The 17,610-nt window shown below is 44.4% G+C and overlaps 1 protein-coding gene across 5 annotated transcripts in view; it reads left to right on the top strand.

Moving 5' to 3' along the window:
• Positions 1-17,610, top strand: part of PARD3 (par-3 family cell polarity regulator) — a 535,977-nt gene that overhangs the window by 241,699 nt on the left and 276,668 nt on the right. For all 5 annotated transcript variants that reach the window (XM_066585804.1, XM_066585803.1, XM_066585801.1 and 2 more), the window contains one exon: positions 5,311-5,690. In XM_066585804.1, coding sequence (XP_066441901.1) covers positions 5,311-5,690 — 380 coding nt within the window. The remainder of the gene's footprint in view (positions 1-5,310; positions 5,691-17,610) is intronic.

Below are 17,610 nucleotides of genomic sequence, written 5' to 3'. Positions count from 1 at the left end.
TTGGGGAGTGCCAGGACAATCGTTCCACGCTCGTCATTGGTAAGTGTCAGGACTTTTCCCTTTGCATTGTAATTAGAATAATAATACTAATAATATTCACTTTTTAATCTCTCTTCTTGGGGCAGCTCTCTGTGCCCTCTCCTAGGAGCATACTACTGTGTATTAAAAAAATCTATTTTCCGAGGTTAGCTGTTAACCCTTAAATATGGCGGCTAACATTAAAAAAAGAAAAATTGATGCAGAATGCCGAGTTTTTAACAAAGAATGGACTTCTAAATATCTATTTACTGAAACCAAAGGTAAAGCTGTGTGTTTAGTTTGTGGAGAGCAGATAGCTGTATTTAAAGATTACAATTTGCATCGCCATTATGAGACTAAACACGGAGAGAAATACAAGAACTTGACGGAGGCAGAGCGGGCACGGGTATCTGAAGATTTGCTAGATATTACAGCGCCATTCATTTTCAATGGCGGCCGTATTCTGGCCGCAAATCGGGCGGCTGGAATACGGCCCCATTAAGGCAATGTGCATGGAGCCTTCGTATGTTGGTCTGGCCCTCTAAAACCATTCCAATTTCTCATGTGGCCCCATGGGAAAATTAATTGCCCACCCCTGGTTTAAGGCCTCCTGTCATGTATGAATGCCTATGATGTCCTGCCTGTTGCAGGGCTTATTATGCAACAAGTGATCCTAAGTTTAAGCCCGGGATGGGGCCAAAATTTAATAAAAGGTTTACGGGGGTTGTGTGGTTTCAAATGAAACATTATTGGCGTTGATGTCAGCTGATAGAAGGTGAAGCTGCGGCGGTCACCTGACTCCTGGTGCGGAGGACGGGGGTCGGAGCAGTTGGAGACGGTTAGCAGTGCCCCTGGAGGTGCAGGACTGGTACGTATGTGTTCCTTTTTAATTTTAACTCATGCTGAGCTGGTAAAAATGTTTACGTTGAAACCACACAACCCCTTTAAGAAAAATTGGAATGAGCGTTCACCAACATTTAACCCCGGGCTTCTAAAGAACATGTGATCATTCGCTGTACGCCATACGCCCAGCAGATATAAGACATATGATGTTCTGGCACTTATGTACAGGTGCTGCCGCTCATTGGGCTTGTCAGATATTCTGCTAGGGAGTGCCGCCGGTGGGGATATGTGCTCCGGGCTCAGGAGGAATCTTAATGTACAAAGGATGGGCCATGGAGTGGGTGGTCGGCAACCACATTGTAGGCTTCCCATGTCTGCAGTAGAAACGCTTCCAAGTTCTTATACAATTTCAACTTCTATAAGAAGAAAAGTTTCCTTCGTCCTATCGGTGCGCCTTATTTTTGATTTTCTTTCCAGATTCAGGCCGTGACCTCTTGTTCTAGTTCTTCTGAAATAGTTCTCTCCTAAAACTTGCCGCTGCTTTTGATGTATTTAACATGTTAGTTAATATTTCAGCTCGGGATCCTGGGAATCACAGGATGTTGCTGCAGCGCCTCTGGCTTGCTGAAGTTTTAGGAGTTCTCAAATGTATAAGGTTGTCAGTTGTGTTAGAAGTTTCTACTAAAATATACGGCTGCCCGGCCAGAAACTCGGATAAGTGGAGATGCTGCAGTCCTCTAAGAGGGGTTTAAAGGTAGACGCTGCAGAGCTTCGCGGTATCTATCGTGGGAGATGGCGATGAAAACTAGTGCACGGAAATGTGGAAAGAACCGCACCTGTGTGCGCAGAGTGCGAATCCCACTATGCTTTACATCTCAGAACTCTTAAAAGGCCAGCATCTCCTAATGATACATTTTATATAATGAACAGTTGGTAAAATATCCCGCGCTACACAGTGCTTTAACAATGAGAACACATGTAATATAAAAAAGCCTACAGGCTTTTTCTTGCACCGCACCGCACTTTGACCCCTTTGTGTGACCTTTGGTGGATGATTTTGGTGCCATTAGATTTGTCACATCCTCACCATCGCCGTAAAATCATAAAACTTTGAGTTTGATACATGAGTGACCCGTCAGGCTGGGTCAAAGTTCGTATGTTAAGTCTAGCGGTGCTGTTGTGCCTCAGCCAACAGCGCCGCTAGGGGGAGTTGAGCCTTGCTGAGCGACGTTCATACCAAGTGCTTACCAGTTTGACTGTTGCCATGTCCTCAAAACATGGAGGACCAAGCCGTGGGCGGCGAACAGTTCAAGCCAAATCCTCAGCTCGACGGTTCTTAACATGTTTACAACCATTTTTCCAAACATTTTATGCTCACATAGCAAACATTGGGTCAATCTAGTATATATAGAGAGAGAGTAGGTGTGAAGGGGTCAATGTGGTATTGTAGAGCACAAGGCTACATTAAAGGGGTTGTCCCGCGGCAGCAAGTGGGTCTATACACTTCTGTATGGCCATATTAATGTACTTTGTAATGTACATTGTGCATTAATTATGAGCCATACAGAAGTTATAAAAAGTTTTATACTTACCTGCTCCGTTGCTAGCGTCCTCGTTCCCATGGAGCCGACTAATTTTCGGCCTCCGATGGCCAAATTAGCCGCGCTTGCGCAGTCCGGGTCTTCTGCAGTCTTCTATGGGGCCGCTCGTGCAGAATGCCGGCTCCGTGTAGCTCCGCCCCGTCACGTGCCGATTCCAGCCAATCAGGAGGCTGGAATCGGCAATGGACCGCACAGAAGCCCTGCGGTCCACGGAGACAGAGGATCCCGGCGACCATCTTCAGCAGGTGAGTATGAAGACGCCGGACCGCCGGGATTCAGGTAAGCGCTGTGCGGGTTGTTTTTTTAACCCCTGCATCGGGGTTGTCTCGCGCCGAACGGGGGGGGGGGGGGGGAAACCCGTTTCGGCGTGGGACAACCCCTTTAAGCCACATTCCCTTGTCCTTGTTTGCACCTGAAAGTCCCTTTTTGACCAATAGACTTCTGTTCCAGGAGGTATCCTTGTAAACCCGCCACCTTGTAATGTTGATCTGCTATTGATATCAATAAAGAAGCGTCAGGCAGCAGGCGTCGGTGCAAATTTCTTTATATATCCATAGGAATATAGGAAAAAACCTCTACATCACACTGGGTAGCGACGTTTCGACCTTCTGTGTTGGTCTTTGTCAAACCAACACAGAAGGTCGAAACGTCGCTACCCAGTGTGATGTAGAGGTTTTTTCCTATATTCCTATGGATATATAAAGAAATTTGCACCGACACCTGCTGCCTGACGCTTCTTTATTGATACCGGTGTCTACAAGGGATCTGGATCTGATCTCGGTCGGGCGTGCATACTATTCGTTTGAACAAAGGCCCCCCCCCCCCCCCCCCCCCCCCCGGACAGGTGGTGGTGAGTGCTGCTGATACCTTCCCCTTTTTGCATGATCTGCTATTGATGGCCTTTCTGCAAGATAGGCCATCAACAGTGGGTCAATGGGGTCTGCCACCCAGGACCCCTATCAATCCGCAGTTCACCAGGCGTGTGCTGCTGCTGCTGCATGGAGCTGATTTCTGCAGGAAGCCGACAGCTCTGTTCTGAGGATAGGCCATCGGTACTTTGCAGCTGGACAACCCTTTAAGTGCTTTTGCCTTTCTAAAGACATCCTATTTTGTTGTATTATGTGAATGAACTATTGAAGTAGATGAAACAATATGAACGTGTGAAGTCTTTGCACATCTGATTTTGAGAGGTTTTTCCACTGCAGGGAACCCCCAACTCCTGTTCTTACCTCAAAGTTGACTTGCATAGAGGCAGGTAAGGTAACCTGTCGTATGCCCATTTGTTCTCAGCAGGGCTGTGAGATCTGGGCGTAGAGTTAAAAGGGTTGTCCCGCGGCAGCAAGTGGGTCTATACACTTCTGTATGGCCATAATAATGCACTTTGTAATATACATTGTGCATTAATTATGAGCCATACAGAAGTTATAAAAAGTTTTTTACTTACCTGCTCCGTTGCTAGCGTCCTCGTCTCCATGGTGCCGACTAATTTTTGGCCTCCGATGGCCAAATTAGCCGCGCTTGCGCAGTCCGGGTCTTCTGCTTGCTTCTATGGAGCCTTTCGTGCAGGATGCCGGTTCCGTGTAGCTCCGCCCCGTCACGTGCCGATTCCAGCCAATCAGGAGGCTGGAATCGGCAATGGACCGCACAGAAGAGCTGCGGTCCACGGAGACAGAGGATCCCGGCGTCCATCTTCAGCGGTAAGTATTGAAGTCACCGGAGCGCGGGGATTAAGGTAAGCGCTCCGGTAAGCTTTCTTTACCTCCCTGCATCGGGGTTGTCTCGCGCCGACCGGGGGGGGGGGGGGGGGGGGGGTTGAAAAAATAAAAAACCCGTTTCGGCGCGGGACAACCCCTTTAATTTGTAGCTATCCCTCTTTCTTGAACTGACACAGATGACACCCCCCTCTGTCCTCCACAAGCTTCTGGGCATCGGGAGCAGCGCACGGAACGTGTTGAGGAGCGGTGCATGCACACTTAGCGCTGTTGTGTACACAGGTTTCATAGAATGGTAGAGTTGGAAGGGACCTCCAGGGTCATCGGGACCTCCGTGGTCATCGGGTCCAACCCCCTGCTCAATGCAGGATTCACTAAATCATCCCATTCTCTATGCATGCGCTGCTCCCGAGGTCCAAGGTGAATAGCAGCTGGATGACGTAGGAGAGGTCAACCACATCATTCATAGGAAGCTAACCGGCCATAGATGAATTCAATTTGCAGCTCTCTTGGGCCAGGTACGTCCATCGCTCTGTTGAGAGCTAATTAGCTTACGGTATGGAATTTATATAAACTGCTTCATCGCAGGAATGCTGTGCTTATTACACACTGATAAGAAGCATCTTACAGACTGAGGACCTGGTGGGTACGGTTTGATAAGGGGCACTGGTGATGGCATCCCTTTAAAACCTTGTGCTCCAAAACTGGCTGAACACGCATCACATTTAGGCGGCTTTCAATAGTTGCGATTTGTTGCAACATTTTGATGCAGTTTTTGAACCTCATGCCAGGAGTGGATGACATTTAATTGCTACTTTTTTCTCGTTTATCCTTAGTTTTGATTTAAAAACTGCATAAAAAAATTTCAACATATCGTCACATATGAAATCACCCGTAACCAGACTTCTTGCATTGTTTATTCTAGTGCTAATTGTTTCTGTGCAACTTACAAATGCTAATTAATTGGGATCAACTGTGATTGTAGAGTCTTATTGAATTCTTTTTCCCCCCATAAATAATTTGCCATCTCTGTGGGCACACGGCAGCCCGTTTTGCATAATTAGAAAGCATAATTATGTTCATAACAATCTCTAGTTTACTAACTGAGATTTTCTAATCTTATCTCGCTTATCCAGAGCTCAGCATATGTTTCGTCAAGCCATGCGCTCTCCCATGATCTGGTTTCATGTGGTGCCAGCAGCTAACAAAGAACCCTACGAACAACTATCCCAAAGCGAGAGCAACAGCTACTACTCCAACCAACACGTCCCTGAACAGTATATTGAGAATAGGAATTTCCACAGCCCTGGTCCTGAGCAGACCCTACAGAGAATTCCCCGTCAAGTAAGCCAGACAGAGCCTATGGACTCTTACTCGCATCTACCTCATAATATCAACACAGCAGGAAAACCACCAACTGGCCTAATGCCATCGCCGCAGCGAGGCGTCAGCTCTCCTCCGACCAGCGGTTATAGTACCAAAAAAGGAAAGAAGCAATACATACAGCTGAAGAAAGGTAAGCCAGGTAGCGACCGTGATGTAAGTGTGATGCCCATACGGCTTATGGACTGGATATTGTGGTAAACCTTATGGGCATCTGCATCCCAACTATAAAGTTCTAGCAGAATTCTGAGGTTTCGCACGGTTTATTTTGTGTAATGGTTTGTGTGTTCGGTTAAAGACTTTGTTTACTACTGATATGAAGCCAATATCTTTATAGCACCAAATTAGCCACATGGGTAAATTGGCGCTTTAGAAGGTTTTAGACTGGGTTTCAGCCCATATTTGCGATGTATTCTCCTTTTTGGGGACTGTAGAGAACAGTAGGTCCTAGAGAGCTGAAACCCAGTCTAAAGCCTTCAGAAGCGTCCAATTTACTTATATGGTAAATTGGGTACAGGATGTTCCAGTCGTTTGAACATACTCCCAATTGTTTTTGTGAATATGTTGTGAATGGAGGATCTTAGAGGGCTAAAACCTTCTTAAGCACCCGATTTATCTTCATGGCAAATTGGTCCAGTCATTTGGCCCTATTCAGTTTTTTTGCGAATATTTTGTGAATGTCAGGTCCTAGAGAGCTCAGTCCTTGTCTAAAGCTCTCAATGTGCCCAATTGACCTATATGGCAGATTTGGTGCAGATTGGTCAAGTCGTTTGGCTGTGCGTTAAGAACATGCAACAGAAGTCCATTTTTATACACAAAGTATCAGAAATATGCAAAGAAGCAAATACCCACCGATGTGAGTCTTACGATGGGATTGTATTCTTCAAAATGATTTCTCTTTTTCACCCATCACTAATTCAATATTTTATAGTTTCTATACTAATAGATGCTAATATGGCACAAAGCCTTCCAGTTTTAGCCTTCTCACGGTACCCATATGGCCATGAACATGTTCTAGCCGGGCTGGAATCCAGTTCGACCTAGGTAGAGCCAGGAGACTGAGTCCTGTAGGGTCTTTGTTTGGGACAGGGGGTTACAGGAGGCAAAATCCTCACTCATCAGGACAGTGTCAGTCACATCCTCTTTCAGATGGACCAGAAAACCCATATATCGGCACTGGGAACCAGCGAACAAACTGACAGTCGCATGGTTTGCCATGGCCATGACTTCGCTGTTCCCCATGAAAATGTTTTGGATATGTAATTTTTCTGGCAACCAAACTTTATTAACCACAAAGAGGTCTGCTTGCTTTCCCTGGAGACTTGCCGGGATCAGTCCGCTCTCGCGCCTGGTCCTTGTAGATGCTCAACGCATGTTGCTTTCACAGACAGAGACCCTTCCCTTTCAGTTTGCATATCAACAGGCTCTTCACCTCCTGAGCCCAAAATGATGAGTACTACTTCATATATCCCATGTATTGCTTAGCAGTGTAATGTGACTGATCATGTTGGGAGCCGACTCCTCCCTGCCAGACTCCGGGGATATACAACTCCCTAGAACCACCTTACAAAGTCTTCCGTGCAGATATTACTCGTCAGAAGTAAACCTAAAACCCAGTCGTTCCCAACATACTTATTTTGGGTGAGACCATTAAAAAAAAAAAGAAAAAACAAATGACTGATTATAACAAAACCCTCAATGTGGTCTACAAACCTGATTCCTGAAGCAAACTGTTATGTAGAAAAGCTCTTCTGTATTCCTCTGGGGCCGGTGTATCGTCACTGGGGCTCTGCACAAACCTCTCACAACTAATCGGTCTTGGCCCCCGCTCCCAACCTTGGCCACAGAATTCATGCCTTTTGCACATGGGATGACCTCCCGGCTAAGAGTGATAATGTATGTGGAAACGTACTGTAGAAGACATATGCAACTCCTTCTAGTACTTCAAGTGCCCTTAAGAGGGAAATTATTATACTCCCAAAGGCTGGAATACAGAGCGCCTTTAAAACCATCTGTATTAGCAGAACACCTTACAAAATGCTTGACTTGGGTTTTGCCCTCAGGGCTTTTTACCTTCTTACGGAATTTCCCTTTTAAAGGGATTCTGTCACCGGGTTAATGAAGTTGGACTCGGAGCTGAACCATGCAGGCTTCTCCCCACCCACACCATGGAGAGTTGACAGCTCTCTCCCTATACACAAAAGAGGAGATACTGGTCGGTCTGCTTGATGCAGGAGGAGGGGAAGCGGACATGGCCTGTCTCTGTGAGCTCCAAGTCAAACTTCACAGAATCATGGAAAGGTAGAGTTGGAAGGGACCTCGACTGTCATCGGGTCCAACCCCCCGCTCAGTGCAGTAACCTGGGGACATAAATTTTTTTAAAAGTACTTAACTAGTCTTGGTAGCGACCATCTTCCACGGTTTACATCCATATACATCATCATTCTTGCCTGGGAAATTGCCCAAAAAGTAAAATTCTAGTCTGTGGTTACGTTATTGTTTACTATTAAGGCCGTAATGAAATAGCCGATATTCCCATGCAGGTTTATTTGTAATGGCTGCAAGGCAGAAGAGTTGCAGCATGTCCTATTTTCATGCAAGTCTCACACAAAAATAGTACCTGCCGATGTTTGGTCTCCCACACAGAACACGGACACGTTGTCTTTGTTCTGTGCGGTGCAAGTCACGCCCGAGGATCCCTAGCGGGACTCGCTATCGGGCATGTAAATACAACCTAAATGTGAGCTTGTTAGTGCAATGCTGTGACGATACGCCTACTCCGGGTCAATACACAAGAACTTTTTTTTTATTTTTTATTTTTTACAGTTTGGTTCTGGGATGGACATTTGTGGACAACTTTGAGCGGCGATTCTCTTTATATACAATAGGTGGACTTGTACCTTCTCTTACTACCTCCAGTGTGTATGGTTAACTTGTTTCCTCTTGAAGGTACATTAGTGCTATGTGAAGCATTCTAGATTCTGGTCAGAACTTGTTGACTACCCTGGCTTTCCCGTGCTGAACATTTTTGAAGAGACTAACATAACTTTGCCATCTCTACTGCTCCTTCTGTATTCTGGAGAACTTCTCAGCAGTTCTGAGGAACCTCGATTAAGAGACCCTCAACCAGTAAGCCACTTACACATCACTGCAGCTTTCGGTTTGAGCACTTTTAGAGGCAAAACTATTGTTATCCACTCCAACAGGGATTGGTTTTGGCATTAACAATATCCCTATTACCGTGAGATACATATCCAGTCTTTACAAAAGAGACAAACTATGCGATTTCTTGAATTTTGAAACCAGATTTAGGTAAACGCGTGGACTCGAATGATTAGCTAGCTATATGTGAAATAGTCGGGTTGTCCTATAATTACCTTATTGTAGACGGATATATTAGAGATGAGCCGCCATCTGCTGATACTGTTTTTTCCTTCATTATTTAGTAAAAGCCGCTTCTAGCCGGATTACATTTAATTCACGTTTTTCAAAAGGCTATAATAGCAAATCTCAACTTTCAATGAGTCAGATGTTTTATGGATTGTGTCAACGCCACCATGACGAATGATCAAAAACCTAAGACTCCTTGGATTATGGGCAGAGATGGGAGAGATCATGAAGGTCACATGACAGCATCTCAACGCTTGGCTTTCGATGCATATTTGACTGTTGACACTCTTTTACATTGTTGCGAGCAACAAGATTAAATCAAAGGAGATAATGAGATTGACAGAGATTTGGATTTGAGGCCGTAATTGACTATTTAAATGTCGTAGCAAAAAAAAAAAAAATTATCCTGAGGAAAATCTAAATATCATCCATCTCTCTGGGAATATTTTTATATCCGCCCCCAAGTTATGATGGAGACAGTTTTTGAGTGTCGAATGCTTTTTTATGATCCATAACTGTGTCTATTACATCCGCGTTAGACATACAGTAATTGAATGTTTCCAAGTAGATTAGCAATGTAATGGAGGCTGCTCTTGTAGATAATTGTCTCTAATTTTAATTACAGAAATAATTATCTATGTCATTGAGAGATTTACAGCTGGATACATGTTTGTACGTGATCCATAGATAGATTGGGATGTGTGTCTCTTTTTGAGAGCTTTGCAATCAACAATCTTTGTGCCTGTATGCAATGTTTGCGACTACAGGTAAACATTAAATCCATGTGGGTCCATAGACCGTGCCAGGAATCTTGCACCTGTCTTTTGGCAGCACGCTAGTTAAGTATTTATGGTGTTTCGAAGGGGCACTAACTTTTTAGACAGCATCTGCTCATCTACTAACTTGTGTTGGTCTCAACATTTCTGTAATATCATATAATCTTAGAATGGTGGAGTTGGAAGGCACCTCCAGTGTCATCAGGTCTTTCGGGGTCATTGGGTCCTTCAGGGTCATCTGGTCCAACCCCTTGCTCAGTGCAGGGTTCACTAAATCATCCCAGACTGATATTTGTCCAGCCTCTGAACACTTCCATTGAAGGAGAACGCCGCACCTCCTGTGGCAACCTGTTCCACTCATTGTTCCCCCTCACTGTCTAGTATCTAATCTGTGTCTCCTCCCTTTCAGTTTCATCCCATTGCTTCTAGTCTTTCCTTGTGCAGATGAGAATAGGGCTGATCCCTCTGCGCTGTGACAGCCCTTCAGATATTTGTAGACAGCTATTAAGTCTCCTCTCAGCCTTCTCTTCTGCAAGCTAAACATTTCCAGATTCTTTAACCCGTTCTTCATAGGACATGATTTGCAGACCGCTCACCATCTTGGTAACACTCCTCAGAGCTCGCTCCAGTTTGTCTATGTCTTTTTTAAATTGTGGTGCCCAGAACTGGACACAGTATTCCAGATGAGGTCTGACTAAGGAAGAGTAGAGGGGGATAATGACCTCCCATGATCTAGACTCTATGCTTCTCTTAATACATCACTTGTTTGTTACAATCCCATGCTCGCTCTGGTTAATTACTCCATTTCCATCCAAGTACTTGCATACATGCTGTTTAATAATTTGTTAAAAGATCTTTCCCGGTATAGAAGTCAGGTTCACAGGCCTGTAGTTTCCTGGATCCACCTTCTTACTGTTTTTGAAGATGGGGACAACATTTGCCCTTCTCCAGTCTTCTTGGACTTCTCCCGTTCTCCAGGAATTTTCATAGATTACGGCAAGTGGTTCAGCAATTACCTCTGCTGCTTCCTTTAGTATTCTAGGATGTAATTCATCTGGACCTTGAGACTTGAATTCATTTAAGTTAGCTAAGTGTTCCCTCTCCATCTCTCTGCTTATAGATTAGATTCTTTTATTCCCCCAATAGCACAGGGAAGATCATCTAATGTTCCATCTACTTTCTGGTAGAAAACAGATATGAAATAGGAATTTAATGGTTTGGCCTTCTCAACATCATTCTTAACCAATTCACCATTTTCATCTTGTAAGCATCCAATAGTATCTTTGACTTTTCTTTTGCTATTGACCCCCCCCCCCCCCAAAAAAAAATCCTTTTTTAATGCTTTTGGCCTCTGTTACAAGCCTCAATTTATTATTAGCTTTAGCTTTTCTGATACTTGCCCTACAGTTTCTGCAGACCGCATTATATTCTTCTTTAGATATTCCCCCCTCTTTCTATTTGATAAACATATTTTTCTTCCTTTTTAACATGTGTGCAAGTTCTGTGTTCATCCATCCTGGTCTCTTTAAATGCTTCCCATTCTTCCTTTTTTTAGGGATTGGTAACGATTGTGCTTTGAGAATCTCATTTCACAATATTTCCCAACCCTCTTGGACATTTCTGTCCTTAAGAACATCCAGCCATTGGATTCTTCCTACCCTATTTCTGGGTTCATTAAAATCTGCCTTTCTGAAGTCCAACCTTGAGGTCTGAGTCTTTTCAGGTTTTTCTCCCTTGTTATCCAAAATTCAAGGATCACATGATCGCTGCCTCCTAAGGTCCCAGCCACCCTAAAGCTCCATTTACACGCAACGATTATCGCTCAACATTAGTTCAAACAGTGGCTTTTGAGCGATAATTGTTGCCTGTAAATGCTACCATCGTTTGCTTTTCTGCTGAGCGATGATTTTAAGTTCAGCGTTAAAACCATCGTTCTGCCAGCCAGCTGATAGCCGGAACCACACACTGTGATTCTCCTTAGGAGCGCTGATAACATTGGTTTCAGCTGCTGTCCCACAGGAGAACAGTGGAGCTGTATGCAGATAATAGACCACCCGCTGTTATCCGCATACAGGGAATGGAGCCTTATTTACATGCAAATGAAGCTAATAAGCAACTAATAGGCATTACTGCCCGTTAGTAGTTAATGCAAAATGATCGCTTAAACTGTCATTCAAGCTATCTTTTGAACGAGTTTTGAGAGAGCATCTTTGCGTGTAAATGGGGCTTTACTCCCTCCACCATTCCCTCCCTGTTGGTAAGACTTAGATCCAAGATTGCAGATCCCCTAGTTTTCTCTTTTGCCTTCTGGAAGATAAAGTTGTCAGCAAGAGTGGGTAAGAATTTGTTGGAACCATTACTTTTACCTGAGAGCGATTTCCAACAAATATCTGGATGGGTACGATCTCCCATGATCACTATGTTGGGCTTTTTCTAGAGCTTGGCCATCTGATGTAGAAAGAGTTCCTCCATAACTTCTGCTTGTCCAGGTGGCCTATAGTAAATGCCTACAATGGTGTCCTTTCTGTTGTTCTCTCCTTGTATTCTTACCCAAACAGTTACTTGCATTAAACATTTTGTTTCTTTAGCACTGTAAATCACGTTTGAAGGAGCTGCCACTAGGGGTCTACACCTCCCAGCTTCTCAGCTCCTCCCTTTGTTGCTATAGAAATGTTCTTGTTACTACTGAAGCTCTGTACTTAATGAAGGAAAGTGGAATGCAATCTTCACAAGCTACTCCCATGCACTGAGAGACTGCAGGCTGACAGATCTGTAGACACTGTGATAATGATATCCACAGTCTCTGCCTCTCTTACTGTTAAAGCATGTGGCTGTGTGCTCACACATTACACGCACCTTTATAGTAGGTTTGCTAACTATTTGAGCTGGATGTCTCTAAATATCTGATCATCCTAAAAAGCAGAGGTTCAGGCATTCAGTTACTGCCTCCCTGCTGATTAGAGCAGAGGAAGTGCATTGCAGCTTGGGAATTAAGAGCAAGGAAGTCAAGGCAGTGAACTACTGTCAGAGTAGTAGGCTTGCTACATGCCCTCTACATAGAAATGGATTGCTAACAGCAGAACAGAAAAATGGGGAAGAGCTCCTGAAAATCGGAGCTTACAGACATAAAACATGTTGCAAACCGCAGCAAATGAGAGGAGGGTGAGGAGAACCTGGGTATTATAGAAAACCTGTTGAACACTCACGGCATGGGATCGATCAAAATGCAGCTGTGTGTAAATGTGGAGGTATTTACGTGTCCTTAGTATGACTATAATACCCATACCCTCCCCAATTCTACTGAACTTAAAGTGCTTTGGGGTGCACTTACCATACAAAGAATGTTGAGGAGGGCTAACATATCTAGCGATCACTACATTGATGTTTCGGCTTGGCTCTACATCGGGCCGTTGTGATCTCTCCTCTAACTAGCTGTATGCTCCGGGGTCTGCTGTGCGGCTGGAAGGGAATTTCTCGATTCATTCTTATGAGCGCCTCGTTATGACTCAATCAATAGAGAAAGTCACTTCTGGGGCACTGCAGACTCTAAAGTATGCAACTAGTCACAGTGGAGGCCACCCGGGACTGGAGTTGGAACCAAGCCGAAATATCACCATTGTAGCGATCGTCAAGTTTATCTCCCCAAAATGCTCTGTATCGTAATTGCACCCTAGAGACACAAAGTGTTTTCCCGGAGTGGCCCTAGACATCACCACACGCTTTTATGATGATTTAGGTCTGGATAAGTAAAATCATGGAGTGACCGGGGATTGCAGCCGTCATACCAGCACAAATATACAGCTACATTACAGCCATATATATGTCGGGCCTGACTAAATGATACACATCCCTCTATTGCCTGTCGGCTTTAGTTTGCATCCTGAAAAATGCATATATTGGTGTACAATTCTGGCAGGGATTTTGTCAGCAGCGATCATTCTACGCAGCTGATAGGAATGTATTCAGCAACCTCCCTGGCTTACTTCAAGACTCTGCAATCACATTTACCTTTCTCAAGTACAATTGCAAAAACAATAGTGAACCCTTTTGGAATTTTCTGGTTTTCTCTACTGATTACTATTAAAATGAGTCTGATTGGTTATTGCGACTACAATTCTGACACAATGTAGAGCAGATAGGGGCTCAGACAGGGTTGTGCCGGTGAGCATCTCGATTAACCATTGGCCGTGCGGGGAGAAACAGTGAACCCTTGAACAATCTGTAGCCCCTTTCTAGCAGCAATAGCCTCCACCAAACGTTTCTGGTAGCTGCAAATAGGATTTGCACAGGATTGGGGATGAATTCCTCCTTGCAAATGTTTCAGTCCATCAATATTTTGGGATGCCTTGCGTGCACAGCCTTCTTCAGGTCGACCTCGGCATCTTCGTAGGGCTAAGGTCAGGATGTTGACTTGGCAGTTCCAGAATACAAATCATCTTCTCTTTCAACCATTCCTGAGTTAATTCTTTTTCCTGTTACTGTATCAAAACTTTTCTTCTTGCCTTTGGTCACAAATGTCTTTTGGGCTCTTAGAGCCAAAACCTACTTAACGCTTTCATACAAAGGCAATGCCTAAGAATTCGAAGCAAGTTAGATGGCCCATTGTGTAGGGTCTGGACTGTTTGGGGGATAAGTCATTCAAGTGTCTTTGTTCCTCTCTTGTCGTGTTTTGTTGTATCGCTCTAACTGTGTGAAGTCACATTCATTCTTCATGTTTTCTTTCCAGTGGATACAAGTAGAGTTCCTCACCCAATCCTATGATTATGGGATTTATCATATAAATGTGATGCTGCCGCCTGAATGTTTCCTGCAGATAACTGAACACAAAGATTTACCGGCCACTTGATTACAATCCATTGAGCTCTGAAACAAATGGGAAATACTTGGATAAGGTTTACCAGTGACATGGCAGAACATTGGTGACATCCTAAAGTATTTACTGGAAGCCAAATACATAGATCATAGCGGTCCTGACTTGCCAAGTCTATTCATACAGGGTCTGAGAGATGCAGCTGCCAACCTGTACGCTACAAACACATCTGAAGTTCAATGTAAAATTCTGTTTTAATTTATGTCCATGTTGTAAGTAAAGTTATAACACCCCCTGATGGCAGCCAAGGAACAGACTTTCCCACATAAAGGGGCTGTGCAAGGACATACAATTACCCCCAATCTCATTCTATGATCGATGAGGTCTGACTGCTGGGAACCCCATCGATCATGAAAATGGAGGTCTTGAAAGTCCCCAAATGAATGGAATGAAGGTTGCACATGTGTGCCAGATGCTTCTCCATTCATTTTCAATGGGAATGCCAAGCGGTTGGCATCACATTGGAATGAATGAAGCTGCGGCACACGTGCGACCTCTATTCCATTTAAAAACGGAATCAAAGCAAAACGTTTGTCACTGTGCCCCCAGTGAACGTGAAGTTATAGGTAGGGTAACTGGTCAATGCTACACAAACCACTTTAGAGGGGGTTTGGAAACTAGTGAGCCCCCCTTAAGGAGCCAGGTTAGCCTATGGACAATCCACGCAGCTTTCCCGAAAAAAGGGAACCCAATGTCTCAAATGGGAGAAGTTTATTGAGGCTATACGCCTGGATCCAGTGCGGCACATTTCAGAGGGTCCATTCAACAAGGCCTCCTTTATGAAGCACATCTGAATGGACAGCTCGCTGTCAAACTCCTATTACCATAATTACCTTCATGCCATTGGTGGCGGGTGAGTCCACTTCTGTACGGTTCTTCACAGCTCTGCTTCATTGTCTCTCACCTGTCCTTTACCCTATTGTGTTTATTCACTCCTCCATTCATGTGGGCACCTTCAGGACCCTCATTCTCTCAATCGGCAGGGACCCAGCGGCGGTACCCCATCCTGTGGATAAAGGGGTCCGGTAACTTTCTCCCCTTTTAACCTTGTGTATGTCCTGTTTTCTACAGAATCGGCAGCCCCCCATTACATATTTTGTCATTGTCCAACAATACAAGGTCCATTAAAGCATGTTCCCTTCACTGGGAAACTTTTAATTAGCACAGACTGGAACGAGAATTTTCCGGAGACGCATAGCAGAGTTTTAATTATCCAGACTTCAAGATTTTTCTTCCAATTAACGGTCGATATGCACCCGCGTCCCGAGGTACTTGTGGTAGTTTGTAAATAAAATGACACGCAGCAAATGAATGGAAATCACGTTTCACTGGGTGAATTTCATGGGTCCTCTACAAACGGATTAATTTCCTGCCACAGTGTAGGGCTTTAACATATGGAGGCTACCATCCTTATATACAGATAGAAGCCTGAAAACTGTAATAATTGCTTCTACTCCTATCAAAAACCTTCACAATATTATTAAATGCGTATAATTTAATCCCATACTTGTATCTCTACCCAGCAGGAGGCCGGCGGGGACATAGATGCCTCTCATCCCCTTTGCCGGACCCCTGTGGAGAGACTTTAACAACAAAGGATTAGACTATCGTTTTCCGTTTACCACTTCCAAATTTTGAATTTCTCACTGTAGACAGTAATTTAATGCTGCAATTGGCAGAAGTGGAGTTAAAATGGTTTAATACACATTTCAAATATATTTAAATGCAGAAGTTTTGGTGAACTAGATGGATGGGAGTCACATGGGCCAGATTCAGAAGTCGAAAAGTTTTAAGGAGTAAATATTAGGAATTCTTTACAAGAAGGAAATGTGTCCAGTGTGCATAAGGGGCATACAACGGTAAGCTTTAGTGAAAGCAATCCAACGCGGAGTCCGTCTCAGCGACCTCTGACGTGTTTCGGATGTAGTGTCCTTAGTCATAGCTGTCACTGATAAGCCGACTAGTATAGTTATATAAGAATATGCTACATAAGTAATAAAAAAAAACACATGTAAAAACAATAAAGGCAATTACTTGCCGTATTCGATGTGTAACAAGTGTAGTAGTGCAGTACACAGAAAGGCCTGTGGAGGGCCAGAGACAGGACGTCTGGTGCAAGGGTTAACCAAGGGGTGGAGCAGGAACCAGATAAAAGCCAGTTCCTGCCAAAAAGCATAGGAGGGAGAGCGAGGGCCAGCGCAGCATAGAGAGGTGCTGCAGGCTGGTGGCCTAAAAAGGCAAGAGTCCGACAGGTATGGCGCCCCTGGACTTTCCCAAGCAGAGCGGAGGCTGGTGGCCTGGAAAGACAAGAGTCCGACAGGGATGACACCCCTGGACTCCCACCCAAGTTGGGGTGCTTATGGACATTGATGTGGTTTTCTGTGCTGTAACGTGCTGTGAAATGCTGGCAGGAGCCAGACAAAGGCATACGCTATTCCTGAGCCGTGTTTACCCGTGTGATGCGCCATTTCTGGTATGAGAGGTCAGCGATCCAGAGGCAAGTGGACCCCCCTTGCTACACAAGCCATGATGATCGCCGGTACTGGAAGTGAACCTGTTACCCGGAAGAACAAATTATCATGTGGCCAGCTTGCAACTTATACACTATACCAAAAGATATGAAAAAAATACATATCAAACTATATTACAAAAAAAACCCTTCTATCCAGACCTAGAGGGACCACCTAACAGAATACATACCGTAAAGAAGTCTAAAGTACTATATTCAAAACAAGTCTTGGAATACATGCGTATTGTAGATAGTAGCATATAAATCCAAAGGTTGCTTTGAACTTTCTATCGCCCATGATCACTGATCACATGATCAAAGAGTCATATGGGCCATACAACTCGAAGAGGCTTCAAAAGCATATGTAACGAAACATGTAAAGCAAATAGTCCAGAATATTCTGCACGTGTTCGTCGTATGCCCCTATTGGGCAGTCTTCCCATGGAGAAACCATACCCTCCCAACCAACATTGGGGGCCTCTCGCCAAGGAATCCAGAAGTCTACTGT

This window comes from Eleutherodactylus coqui, chromosome 12, assembly GCF_035609145.1.
Source record: "Eleutherodactylus coqui strain aEleCoq1 chromosome 12, aEleCoq1.hap1, whole genome shotgun sequence".
NCBI classification, from domain to species: domain Eukaryota; kingdom Metazoa; phylum Chordata; class Amphibia; order Anura; family Eleutherodactylidae; genus Eleutherodactylus; species Eleutherodactylus coqui.
The sequence above is the reverse complement of the archived record's forward strand: the minus strand, read 5'-3'. Positions and strand labels throughout refer to the sequence as shown.